Source organism: Oreochromis aureus, linkage group 20 (assembly GCF_013358895.1).
Source record: "Oreochromis aureus strain Israel breed Guangdong linkage group 20, ZZ_aureus, whole genome shotgun sequence".
Classification (NCBI taxonomy): Eukaryota; Metazoa; Chordata; class Actinopteri; order Cichliformes; family Cichlidae; genus Oreochromis; species Oreochromis aureus.
This window is the reverse complement of record NC_052961.1, coordinates 15,829,953-15,849,019: the sequence shown is the minus strand read 5'-3', so window position 1 is coordinate 15,849,019 and position 19,067 is coordinate 15,829,953. Positions and strand designations below refer to the sequence as shown.

General features: G+C 44.2%; 2 protein-coding genes across 5 annotated transcripts; both read left to right on the top strand.

Annotated features, from left to right (window-relative positions):
* The first annotated feature begins 330 nt into the window (after positions 1-330).
* asb14b (ankyrin repeat and SOCS box containing 14b) lies at positions 331-3,629 on the top strand. Of its 3 annotated transcripts, none has more exons than XM_031745492.2 (10): positions 331-485; positions 1,035-1,159; positions 1,259-1,311; positions 1,399-1,530; positions 1,618-1,776; positions 1,884-2,129; positions 2,218-2,386; positions 2,483-3,017; positions 3,136-3,289; positions 3,375-3,629. In XM_031745492.2, the coding sequence occupies exons 2-10, from the start codon at positions 1,035-1,037 to the stop codon at positions 3,548-3,550; spliced, it is 1,749 nt and encodes a 582-aa protein (XP_031601352.2). In that variant the 5' UTR covers positions 331-485; the 3' UTR covers positions 3,551-3,629. The 3 variants fall into 3 exon arrangements, with proteins under 3 accessions (XP_031601352.2, XP_039460787.1, XP_039460789.1); XM_039604853.1 differs by having other exon boundaries at positions 982-1,159; XM_039604855.1 differs by lacking the exons at positions 1,035-1,159; positions 1,259-1,311.
* Positions 3,630-4,877: 1,248 nt separating this feature from the next.
* On the top strand, positions 4,878-18,473 carry tasorb (transcription activation suppressor b). Of its 2 annotated transcripts, none has more exons than XM_031745463.2 (23): positions 4,878-5,311; positions 6,711-6,856; positions 6,978-7,070; positions 7,182-7,254; positions 7,553-7,644; positions 7,739-7,873; positions 8,101-8,225; positions 8,360-8,391; positions 8,756-8,861; positions 9,106-9,209; positions 9,448-9,557; positions 9,950-10,022; positions 10,142-10,216; positions 10,420-11,295; positions 11,660-11,970; positions 12,086-12,188; positions 12,287-13,251; positions 14,602-14,724; positions 15,543-15,702; positions 15,806-15,914; positions 16,029-16,207; positions 16,324-16,458; positions 16,709-18,473. In XM_031745463.2, exons 1-23 carry the CDS (start codon positions 5,008-5,010, stop codon positions 17,944-17,946), a joined length of 5,667 nt encoding a protein of 1,888 aa, XP_031601323.2. In that variant the 5' UTR covers positions 4,878-5,007; the 3' UTR covers positions 17,947-18,473. The 2 variants fall into 2 exon arrangements, with proteins under 2 accessions (XP_031601323.2, XP_031601322.2); XM_031745462.2 differs by having other exon boundaries at positions 16,706-18,473.
* The last annotated feature ends 594 nt before the right edge of the window (positions 18,474-19,067 follow it).

Here is a 19,067-nt window from a genome sequence, read left to right as displayed (position 1 = left end):
CCTGTTTGCCTCATTTTCCCTCAGTGTGAGCTGATACCATCTATAGACTATAAGCTATTAATGTGCAGCAGGAATAACGAGTAGAAAATAAAAGTCTTTTAGGGTGAATCATAAGAGATTAAATATAATTGAATTTAACAGTGTGTTATGCACAAAGAAAACAAGCTTGTTAAATCTGAAAAATTGTATTTTACATATTTTATGGAGGGGGTTAACTTCCAAAGTGAACCAACTGTTGGTTTGTGTTTGAATATTAGATTTTGCATTATGAATACGATTGGTTATGAGTTGAATGATGGCAGTTATTGCAGTTGCTTAGTGGGTCAAAACTAGAAACTGGCTGTGAAGACCTTGTGATCTGATATTTATAGTATGTGTGTGTCTGTGAGGGCGGGATATAAATAGCCCCAGTATGTGTGGCTGCTAAGGAGCCCCTTGGCTATATTGGTGTTAAAACTACACAGAGAGCAGCTTTTTGACTGAAGGTAAACACCACACGATGAAAAACATTTTATTTGGTTAAAAACTTGATTAGTGTGGAGCTTGAATGCCATGCTGTCGTATTATACAAACTGTTGTAATACATGTGGCATTTGAATTTCCATGCTATAACTTTGTGTCGTGTTGCAGTCTCTGTTCTCGTAACAGCATTACCTCTGCTGCTTTATATATTCTTTTTAAGAAATGCCCACTGGAGTCATTTGTGACTCTCCATTTGTTTGTTTTGGCCATGCTGAAAGAAAGAAAAACTCCAGCTTCTCAACCAGAGACTTGCTTTTGATATTGAGAGTTATTAGACTGAAAATTGGGACAATAAGTCCAATTAAAGTCATTAGATCTAATATCCTGCATGCATTATGGTGTCAGTAAAGTCAAAACAATGAGACTGACTGCCACATTTCCTGCTTAGCTGCACTGTGTTGCAGTTGTTATTCAGGACTGCGAGTGGTGTGTGATTTAATGCTCTTGTTTACCTTATAGCTGTCTGTCCTCAGAGTAACCCCTTCGGCACTGGCTCTTTTTACACTTGTCAGATGAGCATGAAAACAGAAGATGACTTTTATCAGTCAGAGGAAGACTTGGATGAAGATGAGGCAACGCAATATATTATTGAACAAAGTATAATTCAGTATAGAAAGCTAAAAGGATTAAATCCAAGGTTCCTATCTACTCACCTAGCATTCAAATATAAGTATCTATATTATGAATGTTTTTTTTGTTTAAGTGAATCCTTATCCTGTGCAATAACTTTCAATAGTGATCTGAAACCCTGTGAAGACCCTGAGGAGATTTTTAAAGCAATTAAGGAGGGTAAGCCGATGACTTTTACCCTCAGCGCTGATTCTGACAATTATGAATCTTGCTCAAAGCTCTGATACGTCCCGTCTTCATATTCAGGTGATGAGGATGCCTTGAACAGACTTGCAGCCCAACCAGAGACTCTGTCCAGAGTTGATACACGGGGATGGATCCCGCTGCATGAGGCTGCAGCACAGCAGAATAAGAAGGTGCTAGAGATGATCTTTTCAGGTAAATGTAGCTGTAACTTTTGACTGGCACAGGCTTGTTCATTTTAACCCTGAGGTGTTGATCGGTTCCTGGGTGTTTGGGTTCCAGCATCACCCCCGGGCGCAGCCCAGTGTCGCACTCTGAAGGGTGAGACGCCACTGTTTTTAGCTGTGGTCCATGGGCTCAGAGAGAATGCTACATTCCTGTTACAGAATGGCAGCAACCCAGATCTCCAGAATGACGAGCAGGATTCTCCATTAGTGGCAGGTATCTCGCACTATGTTCATCTAACTTCAAACACATGTTATTTTAGAGATACCTCAACATGTGTGTCACTTTCTCATCCTTTTCTCTCCTGTTCCTTTTGCTCACAGCTATTCTAAATGATCAGTATGATTTGGCCACGCTGTTGCTTCGTTACAATGCCAAAATAGACCAAACCGGACCACTGAACAGGACAGCTCTACATGAGTCCGCGTTTTTAGGCTTGGAGAATTTTGTGTATCTGCTCTTAGAGTCTGGTGCTAATCCAAATGCATGTGATGTTAAAAAGAAAACTCCACTGGCTCTGGCTGCACAGAATGGACATCTAAATGTGGTGGAGGTTCTGTTACAGAAAGGTAAATGTAGTGATTTAACCTCCTTTTGCTTTTTACTTATGTATATCAGTAAATGTGTGTTCTCATAGTGCTTTAATTCATTTTGTAGGTGCACAGGTGTGGTGTGAATCGGAGTCAGGTACGATTTTGTTTGATGCAGCGGCATCAGGAAATCCTGACATAATCTCCTCGCTGCTGGAACACGGTGCAGATCCAAACGTACCCCTTTATAGTGGGCACCTGCCAATTCACCGAGTGGCATACCATGGACACAGACTGTGAGGATTATCTATACTCATTTTCCTGGATCTTCAAATACGGTTTCAACCAATATCATGTTCTTACATAAAGTTTTTTTTTTTTTTTTTTTACAGGGCACTGGAACACCTCATCCCAGTGACTAAGCTGCATGCTGTAAAGGAAAGTGGGATGAGTCCTCTCCATTCTGCAGCTGCTGGGGGACACGCCCAGTGTGTGGAGATACTGCTCAAAACTGGCTACGATCCAAACTTCATGCTGCACCCAAGGATCCGCCGCAACTATGATGATGACCGCAAGTCTGCCCTCTTTTTTGCCGTGTCCAACAATGACCTCCAGTGCACCCGCTTACTGTTAGAGGCCGGGGCTCTCGTGAACCAGGATCCCATCAACTGTCTACAGGTGGCTCTGAGACAGGGCAATTATGAACTGATCAACATCTTGCTGAAGTATGGGGCAAATGTCAACTACTACTCCCGTGTCAACACCACTCATTTCCCCTCAGCGCTGCAGTATGCCTTAAAAGATGAGGTTATGCTGAGAATGATCCTGAACCATGGTTATGACGTGAAGCGCTGCTTTGACTGTCCATATGGTGACAGTTCCCATGATTACACTGCTTGGACGACGTCAGTCATTAAAGACATGGTGGTGAGGCCATGTTTATGCTAAAAAAAAGTTATAAAGAGTGGAACGTGTGAAGTGCAATGGAGTAATGCTTTTCTACAAAGTTTCACATTGACTGTCGCATCTCTCTATTCCTTTCTAGTTCTGCGAGGTGATAACAGTATCCTGGCTGAAGCACTTATCTGCCCAGGTGGTGCGCATCATGCTTGACTACACTGACCATGTCTCCTTCTGCACCAAACTAAAAGACACACTGAAGGAGCAGAAACAGTGGCCAGAAATCTGCCACATTCAAAGTATGAACTGCTCACTACCTGTTGTCAGCAAAAATGTGCGCTTCATCCGTAGTTGCTGACTTTACTGACTTTTTTTGTCTGACAGGAAATGTGCGGAGCCTGAAGCACCTGTGTCGCCTGCGGATAAGGGAGCACCTCAGATGCCTGCGTTTGAGAGCACCAGCTTTTATCAACTTCCTTCCTCTTCCTCCCAGGCTGAAAGATTATCTGCGCTACAAGGAGTTTGACATTTACAGCAGGGGCAGTATGATTATCCCCTGATGAAAACATATTTATAGATATCAAAGATGTAACTGTTTTATAGAAAGCTTCCTACCTTATTATTATTATGTGTGATTAAAATTACCCTAAAATTACTATGAGAGCAGTGGGACATTGGTGGGTAACAGTTTGTTTGCAGATGACATGGTGATCTGTAGTGAGAGGAGGGAGCTGGTGGAAGAGAACCTGCAGAGGTGGAATATGCGCTGGACAGAGGATGAATGAAAGTCAGTAGAAGCAAGACGGAGTACATGCGTCTAAATGAGAGGGAGCCAGGTGAAAAGGTGAAGATGCCAGAAGTAGAGGTAGTGAAGGTTAGATGAGTTTAAACACCTGAGGTCAACCATCCAAAGCAACGGACAGAGTACAAAAGAGGTGAAGAAGAGAGTGTAGGTAGGGTGAAGATGAGTGTCAAGGCTGATTTGTGACAGAAGGATAGCAGCAAGAGTGCAAGATAAATGGTGGAGACATTGACAAAAAACACAGGAGGCCCAATGGAGGTGGCAGAGTCTAAAATTTTTGATGGGAATGACCAGGATTAGTACAAGATTAGGAATTAGTATATTAGAGGGACAGCTCAGGTCGAGTGGTTTGGAGACAAATTTTCAAAGGCTGACATTGTTTGTACATGTGCAGAAGAAGGATGGTGGATACACTGGACAAAGGAATCTGAATATGTTAGCATCCAGCCAGAAGTCAAAGAGGAAGACTGCAGAGAAGGGTCATGGATGCAGTGAAGGAGGACAAGCAGAGGGTTGGTGTGATCCACTGTGGCGACTCCAAAAAGGAGCAGCAAAATAATAATAAGAATAAGAATAAGAATACCCTTTAAATATCGATTTTACTTACTGTAGAGGTTTACGTTTATCGAGTCATGTTTGCCTTCATATGAAAATCACAGCCTCTCTGCTACCATCTAGTGGTAGAATGGGGTATTACAAGCGTGATTGCTCTGTATTTACTTCTACACAAGATTTTAATACATAGCAGAGCCAGTACTTATATATTACCAGATACTTCAGTTTGTGTGGCAAAAATGCAAAAACAAATAGGCTTAAAAAAAGAAAAGAAAAGAAATGGGCAAGAGAATCGGTTTGCATAAGTCGCACTGTCAGGGCTTTCACAGATCCAAAGCGGTGTTTCATATCCTCTTTCTTTTTCTCACCGAATGTTATTTAATGTGAGAAATAGTTTCACTTTTGCCACCCTGTTCCCTCCACACACAGCCAATCAGACGGACGGTCACCGCGTCATGTGTTGCAGTATGCCTATCGGTCGCTGGGTGGCGCGGATTCCCTCGTATGTAAACAGTGACGGCAGCGTTTTGCAGTGGTGGAGAAGAACGTGTACGTCATTTTCACAATGGCGGAGGCTGGGTGAGGAGGAGAGTGTGTGTGTACAGCGGCGCCGTAATCGTTAGAGCTACATTGTCTTTAATACGTGCACGGTGCCCGAAAATGGCCCTGAACCCCAGCGCGGTGGGAAAAAGGGACTCAGAGTGTACCGAGACGACCGATCTCCACCCGGACGGTGGCGAGCCCCAGAAGAATTCAGCCGCCACCTCGGCCACAGCCAACCAAAATGGCGATCAGCCTGGATGTGGAGACAGTGTAATGCCCGAACAAGAAGCCCCTGAGCGGCGGAGGAGCATGCAGGCGGACGCTCGGAGCTTCAACAGTTCTCCTCTGCCTGCCCAGAGATCGACCGATGAGCTGCCACGGAGAAATTTCCAAATCCCGAGGAAGATACGCGAACGGAAAGGTGGTGCCATATCGCAGCTATTTTGAACAGAGCCTGTCCTGTCTTTCATAATTCTGCTGCTGCATGTTGCTAGCCCGCTAGCTAGCTACCTGCTTTCGCCAGTTTTATTGGTTTAGCAAAAGGTTTGCGAACATTTCGGCTTCTGGTTAGATTACCATCCTGCAGTTTGAGCAGGCGAATAGTGTCGGTTGGCGTAGCGTTTGTTTGCAGGCATGCCGCTAGCTGTGGTAGTCCAAGTTAACCAGCGGACAGCAGCGGTGCAGCGAAGGCGCCACTTTGAAAGACTGGCAATCTGAAAGCACACCTTGTTCCGTTTCCTCATCCCTACCCGGCACCGTAGTGCTGTTGAATAATACAGCAGGAGTCATGAGTGGTTTGCAGTCATCACCTGACAACATGTGGGTGTCTCTTTGACCTCAGTGAAGGGCACGGATTTATGCACCCCACACGTCCATCCCTGAGTGTTTTCATAGCACCATGGTTCATTTGGTGGGGCTGCCCACCCCTTATCCCAGCTTGATGTCGCTGGCATTTCAGAGCATCAGTTTTGCACTTCACCTGAGTATTACTGTGTGCATCCACCTACCTGCGGTTACACCCGCCCTTCCCCTTCCTTCTTCCTTCAGAAAGGTGGATGGGCACTGTTGGTTACATTTTCCACAACTATGCTGTGGAGCATCTGTTATTTGGATATATGCAAAGTCCTGATGAAGTGGAATTATAAATCAGCCTGTTACAAGCTGCCATGCCTGCACTATTCTAGCACTATAAGTTGCATAAGTAATTTATAAAGTGTGTTAGTTTTCAAACCGCACTGAAGTACACTGGGCTGCCCCAGTGGCATGTCTCCAGCCTTTTTGTCATTTTGGCTTACAGTGGAGAGGTTTACTATCTGTTATCACAGAGGCTTGAGGCTGTTGACATTTCATTCAGGTTGTCTGTTGTCTGCTAGTCATGGTTTCACTTCTTTGCATGATTTTGGATTCACTTGATAAGCCTTGTGTAAATAAACGCACGTACCAGACTTCATCCACTGTGTCAGTGTAGCTTCCAGGATTGTAAAAAAAAAAGAAGAAGAAAAAAGCGTGTTACGTGTAGCATTGAATGCCCATGGTTATTTTGTATGTTTAATATTTCAAATGATAACATGTGACATACATATTCAGCTCAAGCTTGAAGCCTAAGAAGGAACCGTATGCTTTAGACTTAAAATCTTAATGCGAGGTTATCTTTTAAATGAGGGAAATGGTTGGTTATCAGTTTGATGTGGCTGCCTCCTGCAGGTTAAATTTCAGTTTAAAATGCGACTTTCCAAAGGGATTGTCCTCTGCTCATTCACTCAGTCCTGCAAAGTGCAGATGGGAAACGCTAATCCGCTGATTTACTTCTCTGTGTGCAGGCTTGTACCAGTTTCTGCCCCCCGAGAGCCGGGAGTTTGAGGACCTCGTGAAGATCATCTCCTCGTTTTACCTGGACGCATCATCGCGAGGAACCTTCACCTACTGCAAGGCCAGGCTAATTCACAATGAGCTGCTGGAGAAAGAGGTCAGTCGTCATGTTTCTGGATTAAATGGCAGGCAATTTAAATAACTGCACCAAAGAAATGTTAAATATTGCGAGGTTGCTCCCATGTCTCATTTACTGTGTGCTGCCTTTTCTTCGTCAGTTCATAGAAAAGCGGAGAGAGATGAAGCAAGAGGGCCGGACTGAACAAGAACTCGCTGAGTCGTACTGCTTCCTTTTCCCAGACAAATCCAAGGTTGGCCTGCTGGCAAAACCTCGCTCATATATGCAGAAGGATATTGACAAATTGGGAAGGCGCGGAGGCTTTTGACTTGCTACTGAGTTTTGCCTGTTCTGTGTTTTCCAGCTCCAGTGGATCTGTGAGAAAGGTTTATCAGTTGGACACTGTAAGATTAATACACTAGGAAATCCATCAGTGGGTAAGCTGGGTGCTCCCATGTTGTTGTTATATGAAAACGGGCTTTGCAGAATAATTAGTTGAATTCCTTTTTATTTCACTTATCTGCATGTTTCATAAGCATTTTAAAATTGCCTCTGAAGTCTAAGGTAATGGCTCTTACATGTGCAACAATATAATAGTCCAAAGTTTATTGCATACTTTGTTTTCGGATACATTGTTTCTCAGTAATATTAACAAGCATCAGCAAGTAATTGACATAAGCGTAGCCTATTAGAAATGTTTTCCCTTAATTTGTTTTGTTTTTTTAATCCTTGTAGGTGTTTACCTCTCCAAATATTCCGATTTGTTACAAATCAATCCCTTTGAAGTGGGCGCGTTTGGAGACATGATCATTTTTAAAGTTATGAGGGTATGAATACCTTATCTATTTTTTCGCATTAGAGCTTTGACAGTCCTCTGTGTCCATTTGGACTTTGAGTCAGTAGTTGCGTTTTGTCTCTCAGGGACGAATAAAGCACATCCACGAGAACACGCCGAAGAATGCAATCGAGTCTTCACCCAAGTTTGACTGTCACTTGTCCAAAAGTGCCAACAGGGTTACATCTTTGCTGTCTTACAGAGCTTTTGAGCTCACGCAGGTAAGTGCTGGTTTCTCTTTATTACCCTGTTTATTTAATCTGGTGTTCCATCGTGCATTAGCCAGGTTCTCTAAAAGGTCCCTTCCTGTTTAAAAAAAAGTTCTTCCTCTCCACTCTCAGCAAATGCTTGCTCGTAGCAGGTAGCTGGGTTCTTCCTGTGTAATCTTGCACAATTGTTGTTGGGGTCTAGTGCTGTGTTTTAATCCATCTTCGTTTGTGTGTTGCAGCAATATTTTTTTGAGTTTGCATTTGATGAGATCAAAGCGCGGCCCAGGCACGTGTGCCCCTACGCTGTGGTTTCCTTTCAGTACAAAGGCAAGGAAGCTGCAGCAACTCCTATGACTGCACACAGGTACGCAATCCTGCAGGAAATGGTAAAACCCAATAAGCATTTCTAGGCCATTGAGGAGGTTTTTAAAAAAAAAAAAAAAAGTATTACATCTCTGCTGAGTTTGTAAACAGGTTCTATGTTTTGCTCTTTAACAGGTTTAACACTATTTCCTCTGAAGGAAGTAAAGGTAATGGTATTTAAGCTTTTCTTAAATATAATCAAAGAAATTGGCTTCTTTTGTGTTGTGTTAAAATAGTGCCACGTATGTGTAACCTTGATAATATATGAAGTGGGTCTGTGCAATAAGAGAAAAATCTATTATGTGCTATGACATGACTTAGGATAAATAAACAAATACTCAAGTGTGGCTATAAGATATATGGTTCGTGTGTCTTGCTGCCAGCTTTTAAGACACCAAATGTGTCTTAAAATGAAGCAGCAGTTACAAAAAGTTATGAAGTATCGTGTCTGATGTCTGTGTAGGATCTCAGTCATCCAGCTCACGCTAGTCTCAGGAACAATGTCTGATGTTTGACCTCTGCTTGTTGCAGGGAAGAGCTGCTACACTGTGTGGAGTGGTCCACTAGTAAACAAGGGCCAGGAGTTGTTCCCTATCTGTTTACGATCCTCCCTGCGTCCTTACCTTCCTTTTAAACTGTGAGTAAACTTTTTCCCTTCTCATGCAAGTCTTAACAAAAGGTCCACAGTGCTGCTGGACTTTTCTTTGTTAATCATTAAGGACACTCTTTGCTACACAAGGTTTTTTATGTGCTGAACTTTAACTCTTGGCATATTTTGTAGGAGAGGAGAAAAAGCTACAATGTCCTCTTGTTGTTGTTGTTGTTGTTGTTTTTGTTGATGTTTTATGTTTTTTAATAATGTAACATGTGCCCCGGTGCAGGCCTGAGAAGTTAGAGGTGAATCGGGGCATGCAGCTAGAGCAGGTGAAGCGAAAGATTCCCTCAGTGCTCTTTTCCTGGGACACCTACAGCGTCTCACGGGAAGGTTAGTCCAGAACACACATTTGTTTCTCCCTTTTTTTCTCTCCTAATGATCATAATGGCCCCTGGCATGTGGGCGGTTGTGCATTACTTGAAATTCTGTAAAGCTTTTCTAAAAGCATTCATGCATCATGAAGCCCGGCTGTCTCAGTAAAGTAGCTTTTGTGTGTGTGTGTGTATCATAAATGATTACATGTTGAGTTCCGAGTTACGCATTCCCACCTGCTTATTTCTGTCTGCAGTTATGAAGTGTGGGATGTCCTGCAGCCTGTTTGAGGTGGTGGACGGAAAAGGCAAACCAACCAGCGGCAGCTTGGCCGCTCTGGTCAACAAACTGGAGAGAGACCGGATGGTGAGTCACATACCTGCAGTTTAGCCAGGTTCACTCAGCAAAATAAACACAATATTCAGGTAAATAAAATGCTCCTTTCTGTTTTGACAACTTTGCACTTCTGTGCATTTGTTTGATATAATTAAGGAGGATCTCGTTTCATAAACAGTTCATTTTTCTCATTGCTTAGAAAACTGTGTAGGGACGTCATCTGTCAAGCTGTCGTGCTAATCCTGTTCTATTTTGTTCAGTAATTCTAAACAAATAGCATAAACCTGTCAGTTTAGCACTCATTTACACACTGAGCAAATGAAATCCTGTCCAGAAACAGACTGGTAATATGATTGCTCCCATTATGCGATAATGATCTATTCCCTGGTGTTTTGACTGCAGCTTTTGCTTTTCTTAATCAGGTGCTGGTGAAGTCCTTATTTGACAGAGGCTTTCTCTTCCTGTTGTCCTCGGCTCAGATGGTTGAGTCCAAAGGTGCCAGAAAGCTTTATCTGCCACTCTCCTCTTGTAATTCTCTGTTGTGTGAGTTGAACACCTACTTGTTGCCTCCGGTGAGAGTTTGGTTTTAAAAAGGTTCTCTGTTTGTTTTCTAGAGCGGCGGGGGCGGGTAGAGAAGAACCTGCAAGCATTATTCATCTTTCAGGAGCCAAGGATGATCGTCAAGTACTGTAAGTCGTATTCGTTGTCTCTACATGCATTTTCTGACTGATCCCGAGTGCCAGCATCTCCGTGCAACGCTAAAGAATATTTCATTTTTGTTTATCGCTGTTATCTTTGTCATGCTGGTTTTACTGGAAGCTCCTCTGGCACGTCTCCATATGGACAACTTTTACACGATTCTGATGCGTTTTTTGCCCCGTCTCATTCTCAGCATCGAGGCTGTTCGAGCCAGACCCGCTGACGGTGGAGCCTCAGCCGGCTTTCTTGTCATCCATGGAGTCTTTCATCCCCGCAGTGCACTACGGCCTGTTCAAGTTGCGCCCAAACCCAGGCAAGGACCTGAGCTCCGGGGTGGAGCGTCAAGCCACCGATTACCTAACTCGTATGGATTCGGGCACAGTGCGTCCATTCATTCTACCTGACTACAAATATAATGTAAATGAAAGGACGAACCCCGTCACAGCACCCAGACCCAAATGTAACATGGATGCTGTGCTGCGATCGTACATTCACAACCCCGCAAACTATATTTTACCTCTGAACAAGGCAAAGGACATCATTGAACGAATACGGAACCCTGCACCCGTACCTGCACCCGCTCCAGCCCCAGTGGAATACAGCCCTGTTTCTGATTGGGGCGGCTCGGACAGGGGCTCGGACAGAGCAGAGAGACCCTCAGAAAGGCTGTCCCAGGAGAGGACGCCTTCAGAGAGGCAAGCCCAGGAAAAACCGCCGGCTGACAGCAGCGGCAGTAATATTAGTAGTAGCAGTAGCAGTAGTAGACGGAGGCCAGGGGTGGCCCATTCAAACGGAGCCCAGATGCAACACAAGCCCCACGATGAGTCCCAGCCTCAGCCACAGAGGTTGCGGCTGTCCCAGAACGAGTACGATAAAGACAAAATGAAACAGCTGCTTAAGCTGATTCAGCTTCATAAGAAGGCACTCGTGAAGGATCCCGGGAAGGACCGGGGGGAGGACGGCGCCTGGGATGCCAACAGTCTGAAAAGGAAATTTGAAGGGGACGAGAGAGGAGGCGCGAACAAACATCAACGCACAGATCAGCTGAGCAACGGGGAACCCAGCAGAGGTGAGGCGCGCTGCAGTCACCTGTGGAGCTTGATTTCAGTCGTATAATTTAAGTCACAGCCAATTGAATGAATGAATATTTTATTCGTTTCACAACACAGTCTGATTAGTTCTCAGTAATTGAATAACTTAAATACATTTTTAAACAGGTTCATTTTAAGATGCATGTCTTTTTGTCGCTAACCCAGGGGGCTGTTTGAATTTCTGTGCATACTGAGAAGAACACCTCAAAGCTGAAAAATAACCTATGTGATGAAATGATGAGAGGGTTTCCGAATAACCTCAAGTTTATTTTGGCACATCTGTATTGCAGTTTCAAAACGTGCACTACTGCTAACTTATCTGCCTTACCTGTGTCCCACTAGGTGCACAAGGGGACGACCTTGTGGATGAGGGTGGGCAGAACGAAAATCTGACAGCAGTGATGGAGAGCATGGGCATCTATGACACCGACCTAAGGGCCCGTGGCAACACCAATACCTCAGCCGTCAGCGAGACCCAACGCCTTCTCAAGATCCTCCTGGCCACACTCAATAAAGCTGTGGCTCAGGGTTCAGTGTCTGCAGACTCGAACCACGGTGAACCATCAACAGGTTCAGGAAGGGGGGAACCCGCTTACCAGGACCCGGACCATAGGAAACAAAACGAGCCTCCGTCACAAACGAACTACGCCGAGGTGAGATGTAAACAGCTGATAGGGTTGTTATTTTGGAATTTTTTTTTCCTATCCAAAGATGAATAAGTATTTTATTGTACTTAAAAATATCTACTGGTGTGTTCTCTCTGTGCAGGAGGACATGGACTGTAGCCCAGGTAGTCCATTCAGCCAGGGCTCCCCACCAGAGCAAAGACGCACATCAGAAAATGCAACCTGGGATATCCCCGCCAACGAAGGTATCTGAAAGCAATGAGTTCACACAGTCATCAATCTTTGAGGCATATTTGTGCTAACAAGGCATCACCGTGACTAATTTCATATCTGGCTTCCTCAGACAAAGCGCAGCCATTTAATGAGCAGAAGCCCGATCCGAAGCCCGAGGCAAAACCCGAGCTGAAGCCCGAGCCGAAGCCTGAGCTGAAGCCTGAGCCAAAGCCTGAATTGAAACCCGAACTGAAGTCCGAGCTGAAGCCTGAGCCAAAGCCTGTGCCAGTTGCAGCTCCAGCGGCAGACATGGACCTAGAGCCGAAAACGCCTGCCGTTGTGGAAGTAAAAAAGATGCCTGTACCCACGCTACCTGCTGTAGAGGAAGTTCCATTCAGGCCCTCCATCAGCTTGGACACAATACTAAATCAGGAAATTCACAGCCTCTCTTCTGACATTAAAAATATCATGCACACTCACCACATCAGCTATACCTCGCAGCTGCCCCCGCGGTTGCCTCCACGCCACTGCTGGGTGCCCAGCAGCTGTTTCTCACACTTTGTTGCGCCCTACGTCTCCCCTGTCCCCATTCAGGGGCACGTCAAAGCGCTGTGTGAGAAGATGGACAAGTTGATCCCAGCCCCACCTGCTCCCTCCAAGGTCACTTCTCCACCTCCCCTAGTGACAACATCTAATCTTACTACCCCACCCCCTGCCCCCATCCCGACCACCAAAACGAAAGCAGAGCCCTCCCTGTCAAAGAGCACCGCCTCCTCACAGAGCAGTAAAACAAGCGCCATCAAAGAGATGACATCCACTAAGATTAAATCGGAAGCCCCGTCAACAGAGATGGGGGGAGAGATCTACTCTCCTTCTCAAGTCACAGCGGAGTCTCCGGAGCAGAACTCGCAAAACCCAGGCGTCGCTTCTGGCAGTGGGCCTGGCCTGCTAGCCGGCAGCCTGATTGGTCAATTGAAACCCGAAGTTTTCAGCAGCCTGGTGGAGATTTTTAAGGACGTTACCAAGAATACAGTTAAATTTTACATTTATTCTGGAGACGAGGGGGAGGAGAGCGCTGTCTGCAAGGAGATCAAGGTACAATGCATTATGTCATTATGTTTGTAAAGATTATTGATTAACCACAGGATTCTATAAATAATTCATTGCAGCTGAATCTATTGCAGCTACAATACAGTCAGTCAGCAAAAGCCAGACAGTAATAAAAATGACGCTGAGGAAATCGAGTTAAAAGCAGAAATAATCTTATTTAACTTCTGTTTTTTTGTTTTTGTTTGTTTGTTTGTTTTTTTGCATCTGTTTTGGGGGAATCTCAAAATATAAATAAGAGGTGGAAAGGCATAGGTATTTTCTATTTCTATACAAGTCTAGGATTTCCTATATTTCATTGCTTAAATGTCACAGTCATCATCATCAGTCATGGTATAAAAAGATGGATGTCATTTCCAGGTCAGCAAACATCAGAGTGCTTTAAACATGCATTTTCTCTAATGACCAGCAGAGGGCAATTCCACTGACTGCAAAAAGATTACATACTGTATAGAAGTCAATGGGAAAATAGCCCTCAGCTACATTGCTCTGTGACCTCAGATGGGTTTATCTGTTCAAGCATGATTTTCAGGTCACGTCTAATAACCTGTGAAGTTCATTTTATAAATTATGGTCATTATTAGGGTCAGGAAGGAGGACATCCAGGGTTTGCTCATTGGCTAACGACTTATGAGTAGTTATTAACTAATGAGTGCACACTGTTCTCAATCCTTAACACCCCTAGTTGACATCTAAAGTGTTACCATTTAGGATGAACTACTTAACAATGTTACACAGAGCTCCAGTGGTTAGTTGATGATTTGATAATGAACAAAAAGTTTAGCATGTTTGAGTAAAAAAACTAAATGTTTTCAGAAAAAGGCATTTGCTGTTTTCATTGTCGTGTGTAATAGTCTTCAGATATCATTAGCTGCTGGAGTGTGAATCAGACATATAACAGGCAAACTGCACACAGTGTGGGCTCATTAAAAAAGATGAAAAAGCGCTTTTTCAGATTTTTACGGCTAAAACTAATATTTTGGAGAAAATTGTCGGAATTCGGCAATGAAAATCGTAATTGGTTGCAGCAGTAATGGTGTTGTTACTGCCCATTTTACATGTTTTCTTTCACTTTCTTCATTACTAATTTTTTTTCTTTTACTGGAACCAGAGAGCTCATGTTTATTCTTCAGAGGGGATGCATACCATGAGTGCAAATACAGGTCATTTTGGGAATGGGCAAGGCTGCACTAGCTCCTCTTTGTCACTGTGGGTTCATGTCTTAGTGCTCAGCTCTTTCTGTATCTGTCAGTCAGTCAGTACTCGTATGTGTAAAAGAAGAAGACACATTCATCTGTCTGTCTCTAACAATCTCATCCTCTCCTGTCTGTCACAAAGGAGTACTTGAAAAGTCTTGGCAACAGCGAGTGCAGCCCGCAGACATTTTTGGAAAACAGCAGCAGTTTGGATAAGCTCCTCATCATCATTCAGAACGAGGACATCGCAGCACATGTGCATAAGGTACAATTGCTGCCCCTTATCCTCCCTCCAGTCGCTCACATCCAGATTGTAGTTCGGATGAATCAGCACCCGCTGAGGCAGGTAGCGATAAAACATAAATAATGGGAAGTTTTACATCTCCCGCAGAGTGCTGTTTTTCGTCTTGTTGCCTGTTATTTACACGTTCCATTTAGTTATAGTGGTGCGGAAAGGTTTTAGCGCCAATAGCAAAGCGAGGATGCTTTCAAAATATTATCATGAATTATTTCTATTTAATTTACTTCACACAGTGCAGTAAACAAAACTACCAAATAACTGAGGATCAGTATTCGCAGTGAGCACCCTTTTCCTTTAAAACAGCACCAGCTCTCCTACATATACTTATCTATAAAAGTACTTTGCCGGGGTTTTTTTAAGCATTTCAGATATATATATATTTTTTCTTTAGGCTCTCAGCTTAACTGTTGCTTAACTCACTCACTCAGCTTTTAAGTTTTGGGTGGGTTTTTTTTGTTTTAGCTTGTTTATTTAGTATTGTCCCTCCTTGAGAAAATCTCAGGCCAGTTGCTAACAGATCAAAAAATATTGGCGCAAACTGTTCTGTTGAGTTTGAGATGGCTGGTTGAAAAATAGTTCTTAATAACGCTGGCTGTCTGTTGTTTTGGATCTCAGTGATTCTGAAGAATTAGTTTGGGATCAGTCAGACACTTGCCTGATGCTAAACGATTTTAATTTTAATTTATATTTCAAATTAAAAGATGTTTAATCTGAAAACTATAAAAACAACTTAATGTTTGGGGAATTAAAAAGAAAATATCACTCTTTCCTTTATTATGCAGATCCCGGCTCTGGTGTCTTTGAAAAAGTTGCCTTCGGTGAGCTTTGCTGGAGTGGACAGTCTGGACGATGTCAAGAACCACACTTACAATGAGCTCTTTGTGTCCGGTGGCTTCATGGTGTCTGATGAGTTTGTCCTCAACCCTGATCTTATCACGCAGGGTAAGTCGTGTTTTTCTTTGTGTGGACTGTACAAGGTCCAAAAGAATATTACTCGACTCATACTTGTGTCGCATTTTGAGCTTGTATTGTGTGTTTTGTCCAGATCGTTTGCAGGGGCTGCTGAAGTTCCTGGAGGAACAGAGCACCCCTGAACACCCCTGGCAGTGGAAGGTTCACTGTAAGTCCCAGAAGAAACTTAAAGAGCTTGGGAGGTCAGTATCTCAGTAAGAGATTAGCCATAATGGGTGTATCCACATCAAAACTTTTGTCCATACTGGTTTTAACTGACCTCTGTATGTATCTGCTTTTGCTGTTGTTTCTTAAAGGTTAAACACTAATGCAATGGGGCTGCTGAACCTTCTGACAGCCTATCAGAAAAAGCATTTAGTGGAGTTCCTCCCGTATCACGAGTGTGACACGCAGTCACGGCAGGCTCCAGATCTGGACTGCCTCATCAAACTCCAAGCTCAGCACACACAACAGCGACACCTCATCTTCCTCACAGGTAATCTCACTTTACCCCCCCCCCCCAAAAATCACATTTCCACATGCCTCGTTAACATTATATTACTGTTGTGTTAGCAAATGTCTTTTACTCACTGAAAACGCTCATTTTTACAGAGAGACCGTTCGAGATGTTCCTGCAGTACTCCAGAAATGGAATCGTGATAGCGAGCATCGACGATATTATGAGCGGTTTCCACAGTCTCATTGGATCCATTAATCAGAATGAGCTTCCTACGCCTCCTTCTACTGGTGGGTAGCGTCAAAAGGGGCGCAGAACACAGAAACATCAGAGTTCATGTTTTCTGTATAATCTCATTGTTTTGCTAAATTGCCTTTTTCTCCAGCCATCTCACCAGTTAAAGATTTGTGTTCTACCAGACAGTTTTTTTAAAGCACTGTTGTTAATGCAGCCATAACACATTTGTTGATTATATCTTCCTTTCCACTTTTCCATTACTCTCTCACTCTCTCTCTCTGCCCTCTCCTGGTCTCCCAGTAGTGAATGATGAGTGTGTGGAAGAGGAGGACATGTCATTAGACTCTGATGATGGCGAACCACCAACCATATTAGATCCTCCAGAGCAAAAGCAGCAAGTTGCAAAGAAGCCTCCGCAGCCACCCCCGCCAGAGAACGAGTTTCGTCCTCCGCTCCCAGACCAGCAGACCACCCCTGAGACGACGCCTACACTGTCTAACTACAGTGCTTTCAAAACAGCCATCTCTCAGTTCAAAGCCACGAACCAGATAGGCATGGGCTCTTCAGACATTGGCAGCTTGTCACCGGGAGGTTTCCCTGTGAATCCCCACCAGAGCTTCCTGTGCCCTTCGGCCTCGTGGTCATCATATACGGGTTCCTCTAGCTACACGGCCTCCCCAGCCTATCCCGCCTCCCCCTGCAGCGGCACACAGGAACCTCCAACCACAGTTTCTTCCGGAGCCCCAACCCCGCCTGTCATGCCCCCAGCAGGACCTCTAGCCAACCTGGCCTCCCTCCCCTTGGAGGTCAAGCCTCCCCCTCCCCCTCACCTCATGATGCTGGGTCATGGATATAGCTCGGACGCTGGAGGAGCGGGAGCTGCTGGGACCTCTCCCCTCACCACCACAGTCCCCCCCTTCACAGACCATAATGACGCAACTCAGCCAGGTTTCATGGCTGGGACTCCTAAGAATGCTAGTGGGACCCCCACTCAACCGGACAGGACACTCAGTGGACCTGGGGACGGGGTATGGGGGACTGCAGGGACCACAGCTTGTGACAATGCAAGCAACCCGGGCGTGGTCCCACCTGCCCCGGTGGATCCCAGTGGGCTCACTAAGACTGGAGAAGCTGTTATAGGCAGCACCCCTTGTAGTCAGGGGGTCAGGACTCAGGTGAATTGCGCTGATGGCCTTGGTGCATCTGTGGGTATTCCCATAGTACCCACAAGGGGGGGCTCTGTACTCAGACCTAAGCTGCCTCCACATCCAATGTCTGGTGTGGGCTATGGCAGTATAGGTTGCATGCCTCCACATATGGATCACAGGCCAATGATGGGTGCTATGGGCCCGGGTTCTTTAGGGAGTTATCGAGGGAGAGGAGTCCCACCTGTAGGACTATGGCCTCGGCCCGGGCGAGGGCACGAACGAGGCGGTGGGACTGGAGGTGGACCCTGCTCTTGGGGTTACCCAGCAGGCAGGGGTGGGCCACCAAATTATTACACAGACTATTCATATTCTCACAATTATGCCCCTGAATAGACAATCAACATGATCCAAGGGGCAACACAAACACCATACACCAGAGACTATAAGTGCTGGCTGAATGTATATATTTCCTTGTCATAAATGCATTGATTTAAAGCAGAAAATAAGGATCCTGGTTTTCTACATTAATAAAAATTGATACAGGCAGGGTTGAGTGTCCTACTGTCGTGTAAACTGTCTGTACACTCTTTCCATGTGAGCTATTTGAGACCCTGTTCAAACCACTATATTTATATTTGCCAACAAATGTTAATGGCCTTCCAGCTTCTCAGAATTAATCATGTTCTGTTTGTCCCAGTTTGGAAACGGTTTGTGAACAAGGGGAAAGGCTGATATTTTTTTAAAGAAAAAAAAAAAAGAGTGAATGAAATTTCACTTTTGCTGTTGGTTTTCTTTTCTTTTTTATTTTTATTTACACACTCGGTTGTCCAGAATTCTATGAAAAATAAAACATTTCAAATCTCGTGTGTGTGATGGGTTTGATGACGGTGTCAAACAAACCATTAAAAAGATAAATCCCAGTTGTCTTACTATTTTTTTTTTCTCGCCTTGGAACCGCTCACCAACCACATAGTCCAATTTTCAGCATGGAGGTGGATGATGGAGTTAAAGTGTAATAATGACAACATTAGTGTAGAGTACAGTAATGAAGTTAAAATACTGACATCAAATGTTATTGCTTGTGCTAGTGGATTTAGAGGGTTGTTTTTTTTTTTTTTTTTTTAAATGCAGTAAGGAAACATTTTTCTGACATTGACAGCATAAAATCAAATAAATCTATATTCTCCAGCAGTGTGGGGCAGCACTTAAATCCTTTGAGGCTCCATACCGAGTGCAACTAGCTCTTCAACTCAACTGAAAGACTCATTAAGAGGGTCGATGAGTGAGTTGTCTCATCAGCTATCTGATAGAGGGAAACGCCAGGGGGCGCTGTTTCCTTTTAATGTAAGAAATGGGTTAGCAGCACCTTTTTCTCCAGAACCTCATTCCAGTTGTGCCATGGAAGCTTAGGGAAATGTGAAAATAAGTTCTTCCTGCTAAATCAATTATGGCTAAGACCCGTCACACAAATGCTGAGCAAGATGTGTTTTTATTTTATTTTATTTTTTTTAGCA